This window comes from Aphelocoma coerulescens, assembly GCF_041296385.1.
Source record: "Aphelocoma coerulescens isolate FSJ_1873_10779 chromosome Z unlocalized genomic scaffold, UR_Acoe_1.0 ChrZ, whole genome shotgun sequence".
NCBI lineage: Eukaryota > Metazoa > Chordata > Aves > Passeriformes > Corvidae > Aphelocoma > Aphelocoma coerulescens.
In genome coordinates, this window is record NW_027184085.1 from 24,448,925 (window position 1) to 24,468,265 (window position 19,341).

The 19,341-nt window shown below is 37.6% G+C and overlaps 1 protein-coding gene across 3 annotated transcripts in view; it reads left to right on the forward strand.

Annotated features, from left to right (window-relative positions):
* Positions 1–19,341, forward strand: part of ANKRD31 (ankyrin repeat domain 31) — a 64,153-nt gene that overhangs the window by 22,307 nt on the left and 22,505 nt on the right. For all 3 annotated transcript variants that reach the window (XM_069001942.1, XM_069001944.1, XM_069001945.1), the window contains exons 12-20: positions 2,115–2,259; positions 3,824–3,885; positions 6,112–6,274; positions 10,337–10,522; positions 11,328–11,470; positions 14,036–14,195; positions 14,620–14,702; positions 15,472–15,553; positions 17,692–17,788. In XM_069001942.1, the coding sequence (XP_068858043.1) occupies positions 2,115–2,259; positions 3,824–3,885; positions 6,112–6,274; positions 10,337–10,522; positions 11,328–11,470; positions 14,036–14,195; positions 14,620–14,702; positions 15,472–15,553; positions 17,692–17,788 (1,121 nt within the window). The remainder of the gene's footprint in view (positions 1–2,114; positions 2,260–3,823; positions 3,886–6,111; positions 6,275–10,336; positions 10,523–11,327; positions 11,471–14,035; positions 14,196–14,619; positions 14,703–15,471; positions 15,554–17,691; positions 17,789–19,341) is intronic.

Below are 19,341 nucleotides of genomic sequence, written 5' to 3' on the forward strand. Positions count from 1 at the left end.
AATACTATTTCGTTCACTGATTTTGTGATCACCCTGCAGAGTAGCTTCTGACTTAAGCAGTCTTCTGGACTATTAATGACATTTTTTTCATGATTTAGGAATCATGCATATATATGGCATGTCATCACAGCCATGCACACCCATGTATTAACACAGAACATGGAGGATTATGAAGAAATAGCCTTATATTTTGTAGGGTCTCAAACTGAAAGCTAACTGAATAGTCAGTTTGTATTAACTGTGAGGTATCTTGCCCAATGCAGTGGTTTCATAAGCCTGTGTCTGAATTGCAGATCCTCTTTCAGTCTGGCAGTGGTCACTTCTACCTATCTGTCTGTGCATGTTCCTAGGGTGGCCCAAATTTATGTAGGAGTTTTGTGTGTCCCTTTTATCTGCTGGCACTTTTTTTTCTATAGACCTGCACATATGCTGCCTAATTCTTACTGTTTTCCAAGATTTTAAAGGTTTTTTTGGAGGGTGGTTTTGTTCCTAAACATTTGGTCTTTTTTACAACCGAGACGAGGCTTACTCTGTTTCTCCCAGAAAAGTCTCTCTGGAGCAAAGAGGAAGGATGGACTTCTGGTTAATTTTTTCTGAGACTTGAGAGCCCCAAAAATGAATTGCAGCTTGTGCATCACACACTGTTGCAGGTTCATTAAATATTCCTGACTATACCTAAGACACTTATTTCCATGGTTGTGGATGAAGGTCTCTTCATCTCTGCAAGTAATGCTTAGGGGCCAGCAACTTGAGTGATACTGGAAGAACACTGATCTCAACTATGTCACTTGAGGCACACCAAGATTATTCAGCACAGAGCTGAGTTAAAGTTATGCAAGTTGCTATATCCAGAGGAAATGGTGCTACATGGTGGTGCTGTTTACTCAGTAGGAGTAAAATTGTCTTACTGCAGTGGTCTGTCAGATTTAATTTTGCTGGGTTTTGGCTAGCAACAAAATAGTGATAGTGATTCAGTAATATGACTTTCAGTAACATGGTATTTGAGGCTGTGGTTTTCAAAGCTACTTTCTCTGTGTGAATTTATTGCTGTAGATTGGAAACACACCTTTTAACTACTTTATTATTTTCTGTCCTTGCAATATGCAAAATCAAATCATTTCAGAAAAAAATGGTAAGTATAGGAAAGATTTTCTAGTAGTCCAGTTAAGGGGGAGAGCATACAAGTATGCTGTGTAGCTAATGATCCCATTATGGAAGAAGTGTTCTCAACATTACTGATTGAAAAAATCTAGAGACTTGGGACAACTTGTGAAATCCAAAAGGGCTTTTGCTGCCAGCTGAACTCTTTTTATTTTACTCTGTTGTTAGGAGGAGAATGTATGAATTAGGAAAACTTCATTAACAATTTTCTTATTAGCAGTCTGGTTAGAAGTAATGAGGGACTTGAACACGCAGGTGAAGGATGTGAGTCAGGTTCAGTCTGAAATTATAACAGATGCTGAAGAGAGAAATGCAGATGTACAAGTAAAATCACACTAATGCTGGAATAAGATTGTAGGCTGCTTACCCACAGAAATGAAATAATCAGGCTGTAAATTTTTGCAAAGGTTGATGGAACATTTTGCTAAAGTGGTAATTTCTTGTCTAGCAACAGATTCAGGCTTTGTATTTACACAAAAATCATAATGTTGGTAGCAAGACCATCTGAATGTGTTTCATTTGATCATGTTTATGTTGTACATCAGAAATAGCTGTCAAAGATTCCCTTCCAGTCACAGGAGTCACAATACATGCATCTAGAGCCCAATTTATTTTCTCCTGAAGTAGATATCCTAAATGTATAAGCTGATCCGAACACTAAAATCACCTGTTATTTTCTGCCAATTAAGAGCTATGGAGGATGAATCCTACCCTGTGTTTTGGGAGACCTTATCTTAATGGCATCAGATTAATAACTGGAACAATTTATAATAATAAAAATAATAAGACTATAGGATAATGATGCATCTAGGGGAATGCTTGGTGTTTATGAACTAGAATAAAGAGGGATTTGATTTTAGTTGCTCATGTTATCAAGTAAAAGAGAGAGAATCCATAAGGATTATGAAAAATACTGTCAGAACAGAAATTATCTGAAAAACTTATTCTTCTAGATGGCGAACTTATTACTTTGGTATGGAGCTGATCCCTTATTAAAAAACCAGGTGGGAAGGTGTGCATTAGAAGAAACTTCTGACCCATCTATGAGGAAACTTCTTAAAAGTTATGTAGCAAAATCCAGAAGATATTCAGTAGCAGGTAGGAAAGAATTATTCTGACGTATTGTCACCAGTAAATGGAGAAACTTAGAATATCTATTGAACTGTATTTGCTTAATTAATTCTAGTAACTCTGTGGCCTTCACTGTCTCATGCCAGAGTTACCAGTGAGCACTCCTTACCCTCTGCAGTTGCTGTACATTGACAAAGTATAAAAGATGGTGAGGTCCAGCTGTTTCTTGGGCTGGGGTTACCTTTAAATTTGAAATGAAGATGTGAAACACAATAGTTGTCTATCTAAATGGAAGATGCAGCATTGCTTGACTTGCTGATGCATGAGGTATGGTTTAGAGATAGGGATAAAATTTGGTTTTAAACTGGCATAAAGTCTGAATTTTGAAGAATCCATAAGATAAGAAATGGGAAACTAGGATTAGATCTAGATCTTGGGGATTGCCAAGCCTTAACTGCTGTTAGGGCTGGGTACAGGAAAATTTTACGGTAGGTAACAGCTAGTGAGTTTGTAAGGAGACAGTTGGATTAGAGCTAGTGATTGGCTAAGGAGAGAGTTGGGTCTTGTACAGTCTTGTGAACTAAGTTGTGAAGAAGGTTTGGAGGAGGCTGTTTGATCAGAAGCAGGTACAAGATAAACCTTGATTAGAGTAAGGATTAAGACTATGGACACCCATGAGCCAGTGTGGGCAGTAGTATGTTTAAGTCAGAAGGAGTCCCAATGCCATAGACTATTATCCATTACTGTTTTTCCACATGGATGGCAATAAAGCTGTAACATTAAGTCCAGGGATAATCAAAAGAGGCTTCAAAGCCTCAGGATAGTTGGTAAGGGAATCTGGTAGACAGGCAGTTTTTTCCTCTCTTCTTCCAGTTGTGAGCAGGGCTGTTGGAAGAAGCAGAAAAACCCAGTCTATTAATGCATGACTCCATAGCTAATGTCACTGCCAAAATTCTGGGTGTTTCAGTAAAGGCATGGTCTGGATGTCACCAGGCCTTCTGGCATCAGATGGCATTCACTTTTCTCAGAGAAGGAAGAGGGTCTTTGCTCATAATCTGGCAGGGCTCGTGGACAGAGCTCAAAACTAGACTTGAAGGGAGACTGGGATAATACAAGACTTCCCCATGAGAAGCTATCAGGTGACATGAAGATTAGATGGATGGGGTGCTAGTGAGGGCTCTCAGCCTGCTGCTCTGAGATTCCTTAGGTATCCTGAAGCACTAAGTCTTACAGAGAGGAGCCAGGGATTACACTAAGTTTGAAAAAGAATTGCTCAGGTCACTAATCATCAAGAAAATTTGGAAGTATGTGCCAATCTTTACTCTTTACTCTTTACTCTGTTGAAACCAAAGCTGGTTTCAACGAGAGGCTATTTGCAACCAAGATTAGACTACAAAATTTGATAAATATTTTATATATTGATATGTTTTAGATTCCAATAAAACCCTTAAAGGCTTGATAATTTTTCTTGAAAGATAAATATTGTAAGTAATGTACATGCAATATTGTAGACATATTATCATATCTATGTAAAGTAAATTATGATTTCTTTTCAATTCTGGTTTCTTTCTGTCTTTGATTTTCATATCAGGTGGAGATGATTCAAAGAATATGTTAAATACTCAGTGTATAGAAGATGCAAGCCAGCACCAGGTACTTCTTTACAAAGAATTCTAACTTCATGGTGAACAGTTACGGGCTTAATGACAGTCTTCAGTAAACTAAAGCAGATGACTGTTTCTGAAGTATGTTTCAATACCAGCACACAATGTACTGGAGACATCCAGCAGGGACTGAGAGTGATAGTCAATGTTATGCTCATTCTTACTAGTGCTTGGGATAAGGTACAGCCACATGAAGATGGAGGGCAGAGGCAATCAGCCGTGTCGCATGGATGGTGGTTCTTGCTGTTTTTGCAAGTGCTGCAGAGCTAATTTACAGAAAGCATGGTACTGCAGTGCCTGTTTGTGCTTGCGGAAACCTGACTGAAACTGCCATTTGTTGCCTGGCTTGTAGCAGTAGGATAGTTATGTCTTGCCTCTGTGTAGAGTAAGTTGTGTTGGGTTTTGAGAGGAAAGGCTTGGGAAGACACTGACTTGCACAGAGGTTGCATAGTTATGCTGTGAGATCTCAGTAGGATGAGGGAGCTGGTGCCTCGTGAAGACAAGACACCATCATCAGTCACTTGGGGCAGTGTTCGCATATAATGCAACAGCTTTTGGCATTAAGAGGTGCATTCTTCCCTTCTGTTTTCTTCCTTTGAACAATGACAACAGATAACATCTGAGATGTAGAGTGTAGCGTGCATAGATACATCTTTTGGAGCTGTTGAAGTTTTATGTGGTTATGATAACTGCCCTTGTTACTCACAGTTGTGCAGCCTATGTCTCCTTTGAAATGTTGTGGTGTAACAGCATCCATGGTGTATGTATAGTCTTAGATTATGCTTTAAAACATTAAATCATTGAAAAAGAAGGTGCTGTAAACATTTAATTACGTAAGCCTATTACTGTAGCTGTGTAACTGATAATTTCAGTAGTTGTGTCAAATGTTACAGTGTGTCCCCAAATATAAAGTAATCAGAAGGATAATGCTAACCCTAGTTAGTCACTGGCCTTTAGACCAGCTGTGTTTTGAGGTTGCCATGAGTTAATTCTGTGTGGTTTTGATGTATTATTTGCCCTTCTTTATAATTTCCTGGAATAATTGTAGACAGGCTTGTCAGAAATGTGAAACTACAGCTCTGGTTTATGACCACAGAAGCAAGGAAGTTTTGAAGGCAGATTATTAATTAAAACTCACTTCAAATTTCAAAAACAAATACAAGTTTAAAGCACTTCAGTAATATTTATTGTTGGATTTTACCCATTAATTTTTATACTTTTATACACATATTTCTTAGTTCCTTAATTTCTTGGTCTTGCTGTCTTAAAAAGCAGCACAGAGAAAATCCGTTAATTTTATGGCAGCAGAGTTATCTTTTAGTATATAATAAAGCAATTTATCAGAAAGTGAAGTTAAGTATATGGCCTGTTTTATAGATAGAATTAAATGCAGATGTACTTCAACATGATAACATTGGAGCATCAAAGGAAGTTTTGCTAAACATAAACAAAGCAGAAAAACGATTTTGGTGAAAAACACAAGAATAAAGCTCTTCAGGAACCTTTCTCTGAAGGCAGAAAAAGAAAAAAGTTCCAAAAAGGCTATTGTTATAGCAGAGGCTACAAGAGTAAAACTATTCAGAAATAATGTCTTATGTTACATGGACCTCAAGTTTAGTGCACTTACAGTCCAAGGAACTTTACAGAAAACATATTTCACTGATGATGGACCTAATGAAATGGGCCAGATTACTGTTGTATCTGTTCATAATTGTAGCATCCTACTTAATGTTGTAGGGAAACTGAACTAAGGTGGTATTGTAACAGGAATGTAATGCGGCAGTGGTCCAGTGGAAACTGTTTTGCAGAATAAAAGGGCAGCACTGGTGGAAACTCAGCAACTTCCTTGTAAAGGGGAGGAGATCACCAGTTTTGTGTTGTCTCACATCCATGGTTTCTGGAGAAAAGAGTGTGTGCACAACATTCTAGGACTGCTGATTTAACAGAACTTGATTCTCAGTCAATACTGACTTGCTTTGGCTTTCTCTCACAATGTGTGTATTTTAAATTTACAACAGGATGTGGCAGGGATCAACATAGTCTCATGCAGAGTAGCAGTAGCAGTTTGAGTGACAGGAGTCTAAATACTGATACAAGAACACCTTCAGAACGATTTTTTGCAAAACTTGACAAATCAAGTGTAATCTGATGTTAGTGGAAAAAATCTAATGGATCAGCCCTAAGTTTAAAACTCTCTTTGCCTTTGTTTTGATAGATTTCTTTACAGACAGAGGAGTCAGAACCAGCATGTGCAAATCCTCAGGAGACAAGGCAAAAAGCAAAGGCAGCCTCATATTCCAGCAGCAGCAACAACAAGCTTTCATCTAATCAATCACAATTGAGTCAAGCATCAGAACAGCAAATATCTAAGAAGTCAGGTGAGAAGTTAATACTTTATAAACCAGTGGAGTTCTTTTTCCAAATGTACATGAGGAAGGCTTTTTGAAGTTAATACTTTATAAACCAGTGGAGTTCTTTTTTCCAAATGTACATGAGGAAGGCTTTTTGAAATGTGTGAGGGAAAACTTGACAGAAGATATATGGCATGCTGAGCAAATACTCTACTAAATACCTAAACCCTGAAATATTTCCAGAATTTCTGCACTCCATTTTACAGAATGCACATTTTGTTTATGTTGCATTCATCAGTCTTTCAGCATTGTGGTTGAGGGGAGGCAGGATCATAAGTGAGAGCTTCAAGCTGATCCTTACTTAAGTATGTTACATAAACAGCAGTTTAAAGTAACACTAGATTGGTCTTCAGTTAACTGTTTTACGTGTCACAGATCAAAGAACAGGGCTGTCCGTATATTTGACACACAAAGATCCATTTATGTTTTATAGGCTATATCCTCATCAGGGACAAATTAGCATAGACTCTGATTGTACTGGTACCTTTGGGTTTGGCTGTGGTATAGATACAAACCTACTTGTATGAGAGTAAGAGAATACAACTTCAGTAGTTGTATTCTCTTCTGCCTGCACATGCAGCTTTTTGTTTAGCATTTTCATCCCATGTCTAAGATTTGCATTTATCCTGTAGCCTTACCATCATGATAGTGTGCTGCTCCAACTCATCTTTAACCTCTAAATATTTTCACTTACTGATTTTTTGATAAAGCTAGCACTCATCATGTGTACTTTGGTTCTTTCTGGAAGCAAAGAATCGTAGTACTCAAGACTTGCTAAAACCAAAACTTGTAGTTCCAATAGGATCCCTCCCCTCTTAAAACCTTTTATTTGCCTCCTATTTGCACAATTATGATTTTAAAAAGATTTATTCCAAACATTTGTGTTTTATTTTTTGGTCTCCTCTGGGATAGCATGTCCCAAGTTACTTTTTTCCTCATAAGAGATTCTTCAGGTAATATTTTATTCAGATAAAATTAATTATTCCCTTTATACCAGGAGAGTGTTGCCATTTCAGAGGTGGTGCAATGTTGCAAAATGATTAGAGGATTAGGGACATGGATTATTGATAAAGGGAACAAATCAATAACAGAACTGTGCAGGCAAAGGCCTGCAAGCAAAAACCTCCATGAGAAAATCCCTGTGTGAGAAACAGGCCTGAGAAACAAAAAGGGAGTTTTGAGGATGTGCAGCTGTGCAGATAAGATGTACTGACCATGAGAAGGGAGGGTGAACTCTCAATTCTTTAATCATAACATATCTAGTAGAAGCTTGCCAATGTAGTCTAATTATGTAGAAGTAGAAATGCGCTTTGATAGGTTTAAGCCACTTAAGAGTTAACAAGCTGGTATGCTATATAAGTGCCTCTGGATTGCTAATAAACGGAGCTTGCTTTTATCAATCATATTGGTTGTTCTGCAATGTCTTCCCCTGCCGAAGTCCACAAACTTTTTCAACAGTGCAAGAAAGTATAGCCCTTTATACAGTTGAAGGCCTTAATAAATTTGGAGTCCAGGACAATGGCATTCAGATTGCTGTAGAAATAAAGTGGAAAATGGGATGATGCTTTTTGACTTGCGGGGTTTTGAGATGTTTTTACTCTCCGGTGCTTTTTCTTCATTAACTGACCTTTGTATCTCATCTGATTGTTCCTATGTCTCACTGGTCTTCCTTATATTATTCTATTCTTGAATAAAAATCTTTTCTTCACAAATAACACAGTGTCATTTTCATCTACAGTCAGTCACTTACTAGGCCCCCAACATTTCTATTGTGCTTACACAGAAGGAAGGTACAAACAGCTTGCTTCTTCTCTAATAGTTCAACCTGTGGAAATAATTGCTCCTAGACAGTGTTGAGGTATTGAAGGACAATGTCCTTGAAGTTGCTGAGGTATGTCAGCCTAATCTAACCTGATTGCTGGTTATGGTAATCTCTTCATTTTATCTTTGTACTGTGCTGACTGGACTTTGCATTTGCCAAGATCTGGATTTTTCCTGCTCGTGACCCACCTGGCAATGCATCCCACAGAGAACCAGTATTTTGTGATTCACAAACCAATGTCCCATCATGCTTTTGCAAATGTTTCCTAATAGCCATGAAGCAAACTGTTGTGCATGACAATTTAACTGGAAAACTTTGCAATTATTTCTGTTCACTTGCCGCCAGTATTGCTAAGGTTCATTAGCTTAATGGGCTGCTGTGTGCCTTTTTTTTCCTTCAACATCTCTAAAAAGTCCCTAGGACATTCTCCCCTAAATCAAAAGGGAAGAAAAGGAAGAATCAGAAAGTGGATGATTGCTTTGGGAGTTCAGACCCAGAAGCTTTTAGACAAAACACAATACATAATCTTATGGTAAAGTAGGTCTCAGATTCGAGGAGTATTTTAATAATGTGATGCCTTTGTGTGCTCTAGAGTCTCAAATTTTCATTTAAAAAGGAACTCTTGAGTTTTTCTTGTTGCCAATACAGTGTAGGCCAAACACCCTCAGTTAAAAGAGGGTTTCCTGAATGCTTTCTCCCAGGTTTGAACAGCCTACAGTGAGCGAGCTTATTTAAAATCAGTATGGGTATATCCTCACTGTATGTCTGTTCTAGTATCACTTTAGTCTGTCTTTCATGTTCCTCCAAATAGTCTTGTATGGCAAGCTCCATAGTTTACTTCAAAAGAAACATTGGAAAAGCAAATTCTCCAGAAGGCATGAGGCACCTGAAGAAAGGTAGCTGTCAAGCACAGAAGATATTTGATACTAATGGATAATGCTGACTGAAAATATTTGAGGAAACAACTTGTTTGGTGAGAAGAGGAAGAGTCACAGCTAACTGTTCATAGGAATAAAAAGAAAAAAAACATGGATAAGTGTTGCAGAATGCTTATTTAAAATGTTACACTTTTGTGGTTTTTGAATAAGTTACATATTTTCAAGAAATCAGAGAAGGAACAGTGTAAACTTTTAAAAAATATCTTGGTGGTATGGAATTGTAATAGAAGGAACAGGAGTTTTTAAAAAGTTAGCATGCATGATAGAGCTTTTGAGGATTTACATATCCTATCTTTTTGGTAGCAGTTTGAAGAGGGGGTTGTCCTTAACTCTGTACACATAATCAGTACTTCATTAATCTCTTTTTTCCATTGTATCTCTTACACTTTAGTAGGTCTGTTACCTGAAGCTTCAGAATTAGAACCTCTCTGATGATCATGTGATATCATTAAAATGGATGGCTGATGTTGTTTGCTTTGTGAACCAATAAGGATTAAATCAAGTTTATTTGCAATTATGGCTTCAATCGTGCACAACTTAAATTAAAAGACAGTTTATCTATGCCACTAAACATTACTCAAAGACTTGTAATCAGTCTACAGTAGTTTTTCCCATCACGGCTGTAAGAATAATGTGTGTGTGTGTATATTTATGTTCTTCCAGCTGTAGATATATAACTATATGTGTGTGTATATTTATGTTCTTCCAGCTGTAGATATATAACTATATATGTGTGTGTATATATATATATATATATATATATATATGTATGTATATATATATATATACACATACAGCTATCTTTTTCCTGATACAGAATTAGGAACTGATAAGAAGTGATGCTCAAGTCTCTACTTTTTTATAGTTTCTGAAATATCTTTGTGTGTGTAGTTTATATATTTAGCAGCCTCACAACCTGAAAGTAGTCCATGGAGAAACCTAACATATTCCCTACCTCTATACAGTATAAAATTTCAACCTTCTTACATTTCTTGTGGATTCCTAATTTGTTGTACCCTTGTTAAATCATCTAGGTTTTAAATGGAAATTCTTTAGTATAGGATCTGTTTGTTATCTGACCTGTTACACAGGACCTTCTACAGTACCTTTTAAACTTTTGATATAGCCAGTTAATGTTATTGAATAATTAAAGCAACAGTATTGCACACATTTACATCAATTCAAATCAATTATGAAGTTAAATTTTCTGTTTATACTTAAGCATTTTTTGTGAAAAAAATTTCTAATGAACACCCAATATCTGTTTAGAATCTACCAGGGAAGAAGCTGTAATTGTACATGGTGCCTGTAATACAAGAGCTGGGAGAAAGATGAAAATTAGGAGAAATGAGAAAGGGGAAACTCAGCTGCATATGGCTGCTAAGAGAGGAGATGTGTCTTTGGTGAAGACTCTCATATCATCTGGAATTTGTGTCAATGAACAGGACTACGCAGGTTTGAAAATTACTCTCTTACAGGCTTGTTTTATGTTACAATTTTACATAATCTGTAGCATATATATGTTTATATAATTTGCGTCATTTTATTGAAATTATGGATTCTTGACAAAATTTTGAGGAGGAAAGAAGCTCATTGAGCAAATGCAAGCACACGGAATGAATACCTGGCTTTTTTGTCAGCATGGAGGTAATGCAGACTATTTCTCAGCATAGGCTTCAATAGGATCTTGCTACTCTGCTGAAGAGCACGTTTTCAGAGATGTGTACAGAAGTAAACTGGAAAGTTTGGTGGAGCTTATGCACAACAGTGTATGCATGTGTGAAGCACATTCAGACAGGTCTTTTTTCCCTAGGAAGTAAGACAAAAACCAGATGACAAGATTATGTTTTCTTTTTTCCTACCTAAGTGTATAACACGTTTCTGTTTTCATAGTCTCAAAATGGATAGTGTTTTATGCTAGATGCCTGACAGACTTGATATTATAAAATGCTACTGGTATTAGAAATCAGACTATTAATATTGTGCTTCTGAGTTTTTAGTTTTTCTACTCCAATGTTTTGTTTCTTTTATTATTTTTAGTACTGCAGTAGAAAAGAAAGCAGTGTTTTTCTACTTAATACTGGACAAGTTTTTCTCTGAAGTAAACTGAATTACACACAAAATAGTTTACCTTGGCATTTCAAGATTATTATTTGTATGAGTTATCTTAAATGCAGCAAAATGTAGAGTTACTAATTAGTGACCTTTGAGATCTTTCCAAATCAGATGCATACTGTGTGTGTCATCTTTCTTTTATTAGGTTGGACAGCAATTCATGAAGCCTCCAACAGAGGATTTACTGATGTGATCTTAGAATTATTGAAAGCAGGTGCTGATGTTAACAGCAGAAGTCTCTGTGGTGTTTTACCAATACACGATGCTGTTTCTGGCAATTATTTGGAGGTATATCTTTCTTTTACATGAGATGTCCTGACACCAATTTCCAACAGAGAATCAGCAAAGCAAAATCCCCATTTCATTAAAGTTACTAACACAATTTTAGTGTAGATTTGCATTTAGGAAATAAACCAGTATTCTTTAAAGTGATCAAAATTAGAGAAAAATATTCTTCAATAGTGACAGTTGAAATTGTACAGTTAGTTGACTTTTTTAGTACAGAAGACAAATCATAAAAATTCAGAAACTCCCTGTGGTTCTTTCCCAGTTTCAGGCTTCTTAAAAACAGTGTTAAAGTTGAACATTCTAAGTTTCATTGATTAGTTCAGTGCTCTCGCAGATGGGAGTGAGGCGCTTGACACTTACGAGAGAAGCAATAATACACTTTATTGATATAAAGCAGTGAGTTATCAAAGTTCACTGATAAATGTGACACTTGTGTAACACAATTCTGTTATTTACTGCATAGAGAACAGGGTCCGAACTGTAAGGAGGACCCTCCTGTTGAGTCATGATGTTCAGAAGGGACCCCCTTGCTTTCTAAACTCCTTCTCAGATGGCTGGATCCAGACTTAGTCCCAGGCTTAGTCAGCAGTTTATGTCTAAAGGACTATATGTGCACAATCAATCCTTTCTATCACTTAGCTAAGATTTCAAAGTTCAGCATCAATTATGGAGAATCTCTTGTGGCAAGGAATTTCTCAGCCTTGAGGAGTAACACTTGAGAGGTGTCCCTACTCAAGTGGCAGTCCTGGTATGCAGCCCATTGCTGTGTGAGAGAGCTCAAGGGGCCCTGGGCTGTGCACTATTTTTGAAGTAAGATGATTGACTTATGGTCATATTTACATACCAGTAAGATGCCTGGGTCACTTTTCCAGACAGTGCTCTAGGTCCCCCAAAGTCTGGAGTAAACTGGATGCAGCTATCACAGCTGCTCCTGGTGGTTGTGGCTTAAGCAGGAGGGGCGTGTAGCACATAGTCATAAAGCCCCCCGCTGTGGATGGGACATTTTTTCACTAGGTCATCTTTCCCTACGCCCTGTCCTACCTGACTTTGAACATTTCTTGGGACGGGGTATCCACAACTTCTTTGGGCAATCTGCTTCAGTGTCCCCCTACCTTCATTGTAAAAAAATTCTTTTTGTTAAGAAAAGATCCTGGACCTGTTGTTTAAAAATCAACATTTTTTTATTAACTGGTCCCTTCCAACCCAAACCATTCTGTGGTTCTAGAAAACAGACTATTTCAGTTAGAAAGGACCTACAGTGACCATCTAGACCAACTGCCTGATTGCTTTGGGGCCAACCAGAAGTTAAATCATGTTAACATTGTCCAAATGCTCCTTAAACATTGACGGGCTTGGGACATTGACCACCTCTCTCCTCTAGCACAGCTTAGACCCATTCCCCCTCATCTATCACTGGATCCCAGGGAGAAGAGGTGAGCATCACCCTCCCCCCTTCCGGTGCTCAGGAAGCTGTAGAGAGCAATGAGGTCACCCCTCAGCCTCCTTTTCTCCAAACTAGACAAGCCCAAAGTCTGTAGTGGCTCCTCACAGGACACGTCTCCCAGCATGCTCATGAGCTTTGTTGTCCTCCTCTGGGCACATTCAAGGACCTTCACAATCTTCTTAACTTGTGGTGCCCAGCACTGCACAAAAATAAATAAAATGTTCTTTTGGCAGAGTGAGTTCTGGGGAACCAAAGTGTAAAGGTGACACCAGATTGGCTTGAATATACTTCTTCTGTTTCTGTCAGGACAATTCACTTTTCATAACATTTATCTTTTTCTATGAGCAAGAGTAAAACAAAGGGGATGATTTCACATGCCTGGAGCCAAACTATCAGTAGGGTTCTTTCAAAGATGTAATTATATTATTCAATATTTTGGGGGAAAAACAACAGGGAACATCCTGAACTTCAAGTCATAATTCTTTCTGATATATTTTCCTCCTTAACTGCACTCTGAGTATAAGAAATAAGAAGAAATGCTAAAGTTGAGAACTCATACGTATGAAAATTCTTTTACCATCCAAGTTCTGACCTCATCAGTGCTTTCATATGATCTGAATTTAAGGTGTAGATGATTCCACTGGTGCCACTAATCTAATTTCCACATTTTGCAATTAAGCAAACTTGCAAGTGTTTTGTAATTAGGAAAAAAATTATCAGTTAATGAAACCAAAACCAGTATTAAAGAAAGAAATGCACTTCTTTTCTGCACTTTGGTCTTAATGTAATTGACCAGCTCCCTTTAATTTAGATACATGGTGTTTGGTGATTGTTCTGTATAACCATGAAACCATAAAAAACCTATAAAAATTAAAGGTTTAATGAAAATTTGTGAATTATTTGTATATTTTAATGGAAAAATGTAAGAAATGTAAGATAGAAATCTGTGTTGATAATAGCCAATTATTTGTTTTATTTGGATTGCAAGTGTAACAGTTGTAGAGTATCTTATTTGAATTTGGATTATTTGTGATGTGTGTGTGTTAGATATAACACATATAGTTGTATTATAAGTCCACAACAAGAATTACCGCTGTACAAATAACAAAACTCTGTAATAGGCAGTCAGGATTCTGCTGCAGCATGGAGCGAATCCCAATGAGAGGGATGGTTCAGGAGAAAGTGCTTTGAATCAAGCTTGTGATGAAGAAATGAAAGATCTGCTGAAGTCGTATGGTGCTACGGACTCTGTACTTCCTGTTCAAACTATTGAAGTTACTGGTATGTTAGTTTTAAAATATAAATCATAGGATTACCCTGTAGTTGTAAGGAAAAATCATACATTCAAATATTATGGCACTGATATTTTTAATTCTGTTAACTACTGAATGATATTTATTTGTTTATTTATTTAGAGAAAATAGGATGCATGAATGGGTTTTGTTTTTTTCTGAGAGAATGAGGTATAAGAACATATTTGCATCTTCAGATTTTTGTTATTATCCATATTTCCCTTCACAGGAAGTTTTGAAAGTGGTACCTTTCATTTCTTTATGCTACCTAAATTTGATCTCATTTGCATATACAAGATACTTTTAATTATTTGGTCTGCTGTTGCATCTTTGTAACCTATATTAGTTAATCCAGCCTATGATGCTCCTGCAAATTAATTTAAAATTTTATTTATTTTTTCTTAATTATGGAGAGGGGAAATCAAAACGTCATTGTTACGACTACTGTAAAAATGATTATGCAGCTTTGGAGCCACAACATGAGAAATACAGTGTGGTAAGTATAGATAACAGAGTTTTGTTAAACTGCTTTGTAGCGTACTACTGCGTAGTGACATTTGCTGACTGAAAAATATAAAAATACAAGTTAAATAATCCATTAAAATGTATGTAAAAACAGCATCATGCAGAGAGTTGTAGTAGACAAGTTATGGTTTACGTATATAAGTATGCTAATTATCACTTCTCTCTGTTCATGATTCCTTTTAAATTTAAATTTATTGTGCAAAAAGTTGTCAATACTGACACGCATTTCTTACTGCTTACATAAATAGAAAAAAGGTCATGAGTTCTGAGGCTTTCCATTACATTTCCAGAATGGTTCTTTTTGAAACAGTAATGAATTGTCATGATGATGATGAAGATATTTAGATAATGTTTATCTTAACATAAAACAACAAGGAAGATTTTTACACAAGTTGTTAGGAGAGCTCTTGCTAATGTCTGTAAGCTATGTCTGCATTGTCTAGATGATGCTGTCATGGTGAAATTCACTGTCTGATCTTTGCTGTGTTCTCAGAGGTTTCTGGAGGACTCTGAGCATGGACTAGTTTGAATGCCACAGCAAAACCAGACTGTGACAGCAGAGCATGTCCTTGGCACTATATGCCTCTGTCGTACCAGCACCCCATTGCCTTTACACAGTAATTCCCAACCTGGAATGACTTGAGTCCACCAATACTTAAACTGCAGGCCATGTATCTTGGCCTGTTTTGTGTGGTGCGCTTGGCTCTACTTCTTATGGTAATTTCTGTGTTTGTTAACAGGACTCTGTTGCTGCCATACAAGATACAGAAAAGAAGCAGGAAGAACTGTTGCTGTTTGAATTGAGAACTTCCAAAGATGCAGGTAAACATAAATTGAAGTGTTTCACCTATTTTTAGTGGGTAAATATCTTTAGCAATATAATTGCTTTTAAAATGTGCTTGCACATAATATATTTTAATATCTCCTCTGGAAAATACAGCTTCAGAGAATAAGATTTTAATAACACTTCTTAGGTATGGGCACTTCCTGAAGTACTTCTAGTTGCACAGGAATGAATATTATGACAGAAGAGGTAGGCATGTGACTTGGAGGCATGTCTCAAGTCAACATAATTATATAAAAAGGGATCATTAGATAAGAATGCATACTTTTGGCAGCATTATTCAGTTACTTGAATGCCTGCTTGATCAAGAACGGCTATGTCTGGATGTAAAGTAGCAGATGCAGCATTTTCATTCTAGTGTGACTAGACTTCCAAGAGTCTGAAATAATTTATGAGAGGAAGAAAGAGAGTTCTTTACGGCAGACACTGTGAGTGATGGACAGTGTCAGAAATGCTGATGCCCAGAGGTGTAATTTGTCTTAGGCTATCAAGTCTCAGCTCAGATTAATCTCAAGAATTTACTAAGCAACAGTGACTTCCTAGACGATCATGATGCTGCTGCTGTGTAGCTGTTGGAGTCTATTGTGTCTGTGTTATGGCACTTCAAGAGGCATAGCTTGCTGCCAGAATGCCTTTGACCACGGTCTCTCTCCCCAGCTGCCCTTGCTCGTCTAGGCAGGGCTGTTTAACTGGAGCATCTCATACTCATGAAACAGTTTTGCTTCCTGACAGAAAGAAACTGTTTGGTTTTAAATTTATATTCCTAAATACAAGCTGGAGCTTTCAAATTATATTTACGAGTAAATTTGCGCCTTTAAAAGTAAATGTGAAATATGGAATTATGCAGGTTGATAGCTTCCAACTCAAATTTATGGTGTATGGACTGTTTATTAAAATAGGTGTTTTCTTGAAAAATGTTTGACAAAATTGGTAGATGATACAATAGACAGAAGCCTATGCACAGAGATCAGTGCAATTTCATAAATAAGCAAAAAGAACTACCAGACTTCTCCTTTTCAGGGGTAATCAGACTTCTCTTGTTCAGGGGTATGATAGAAATGATTGTGCTGATCTGTTACCACTACTGACAAAAGCATTAGTAATACAGCACCTCTTAAAGTCGTAGTCATTACTATTGATGAGGCACAAGACTGAACAAGAACATGAAAGTACATTGACAAACTTAAAACATAGAGTAATATCTCAAGGTATTTCCATGAAGTGGAACCTACTATAAGTAACAGATTCAAATTTTCTATTAATCTGCCTTAATAAGAACAATATTTACATATTACTATGTAGGCAAATACTGGTAGGTACTGTGAAAAAGGTTTGGGGAAACATTTTATAAATTCCAATTCAGTCCAGTAATTTCTCATTTTTCCTGATTATGTAAAGCTTGCATTGACTTTTAGAATCTCAGGAATTAGATTACAATTTTAGCTAATTATCCCAGTGGTATCCACTGGATGTGACTTCTAACCCTCATGTTATATGTCTAAGAGATAGGGTGTATAAAGAAGAATTTATAATTGCTCTTCATATTTTAGAAAAATATAACTAACAAAAAGGGACAATTTATCTTTTAACTATATAATATTAGTTAGAAATGATGTAAAACTGGGATAGATATGCTTTTATACCATTGTGTGTAACTTGAAACAATCTAGGTTCATTAAACTATCTTGAAATACTTCAGATGGAAGTTTTAGGCACCTGTTAAGATTGTGTAACTTCTGCAGGTAGCTTCAGTACAATTGTCATGTTATGTAGCTACTTGCAACACAAAGAGCTTGAAAATACTCAGTGCTTATCATCCATAGGGTAGTTCTTTAATTTATTCTTCTTTTTCTTACCAATTTCCTTAACAAGGTACTTGCACTTCAAATCTTCCAGTACTTCAGCTATTTTTTTAAGCTAAACTTGTATTTAACTCTTTCTATAAGTATTTCATTAAAAGTACTCCAATTGTAAGGAGCTACCAGTATGCATTACAGTATAAGGTACTGCTCTAAAAGTGTCTTCATACAGCTGTGTATTTGAAAATGCTATTAATGTAATTATTTTCTACTGTTTATTGCCATCATCATTTTGATTATTTCAAAATACTAAACAGATTTGTATATGCAAAGCCTGTCTCAGATACAACATACTTTGAATGAAATACTTGCAAACCAGAAAACAGAGAGGGATACCCTTGCTAAAAAATACAGGTAAGTAGACTACAAGTATTTTATTCATAGAAAGCTATTCTTTGCAGTAGTAGCGATAGAAGTTGTTAAGAGATCAGCAAATAGTGGCATGAAAGTAAATCTATGTGGTTGTCATTCAGATTTTTTGGAAGCATGATCGGTATTGGCTTCAGTTACCTCTATTACATGAAGGAAGATCTTCAAGGTTTAGCTAATGCATGCTTATCAGTTGCTGTGCTCACAGCGAGCATTGAAATTAGGTAGGGAGCAATACAAAAGGTGTGGAAAAATACAAAATCACAGAATATGCTGAGTTGGAAGTGACCCACAAGGATCATTGAGTCCAACTGCTACCCTGCACAGCACCATCCCCAAGAATCACACCATGTGCCTGAGAGCATTGTCCAAACACTTCTTGAACTCTGTCAGGCTGGTACTGTGACACTTCCCTAGAGAGCCTGTTCCAGTGCCCAAACACTCCCTATGTGAAGAACCTTTTCCTTATATCCAACCTAAACCTCCCTTGACACAACTTCAGGCCTTTCCCTCATGTCCTGTCAGTGGTCACCACAGAGAATAGATCAAAGTCTGTCCCTCCCCTTCCCTTCATGAGGATGTTGAAGACTGCAATGAGGTCTCCCCTCAGTGTCCTCCAGGCTGAACAGAGCAAGTGACTTCAGCTGCTCCTCATATGACTTCTCTTCAAGGCCCTTCACCATCTTTGGGGCCCTCCTTTGGACACTCTCTAGTACTGTCCTTCTTATCCTGTGGCACCCAAAGCTGCCCCCAGCACTGGAGGTGAGGCTGCCCCAGTGCAGAGCAGAGCAGGACAATCCCCTCCCTTGCCTGGCTGGCGATGCTGTGCCTGATGCCCCCAGGGCATGGGTGGCCCTCGTGGCTGCCAGGGCACTGCTGACTCAAATTCAGCTTGCCATTGACCAAAGCCCCCAGGTCCCTTGTCATGGTGCTGCTCTCCATCATCTCATTCCCCAGTCTGTCAGTACATCAGGGTTGCCCCTGTGCAGAAGTGTCTGAAGTGCAGAATCTGTCACTTTTCATTATCGAACTTCACACATCTGGTGATTGCCCAGTCCCCTGATTTGTTGAGGTCTCTCTGTGGGGTCTCCCTGCCCTCAAGGGAGTCAACAGCTCCTTCCTGTTTTTTATTGTCTGCAAACTTGCCTAGTATCCCCTCCAGTCCTCCATCCAAGTCATTAATGAAGATGTTGAAGAATACAGAGCCTAAGATGGAGCCCTGTGGAACCCCACTAGTGACAGGCCACCAGCCTGATGTCACCCCATTCACTGTAACCCTCTGTGCCTGACCTGTGCAGCAGTTGCTCATCCATCACATGATGTGTTTATCCAGCTGTGTGCTGGACATTTTGTCCAGAAGGCTCCTATGAGAGACAGTATCAAAAGCTTTACTGACATCCAAATAGATTACATCACCTGGCTTTGCTTGATAACTGGGTGGGTTACCTTGTTGTAAAAATAAATCAGGTTTGATAAGCAGGACTTTCCCCCCATGGAGCCATGATACCTAAGCAGAAATTAGGAAATGGAGGTATTGA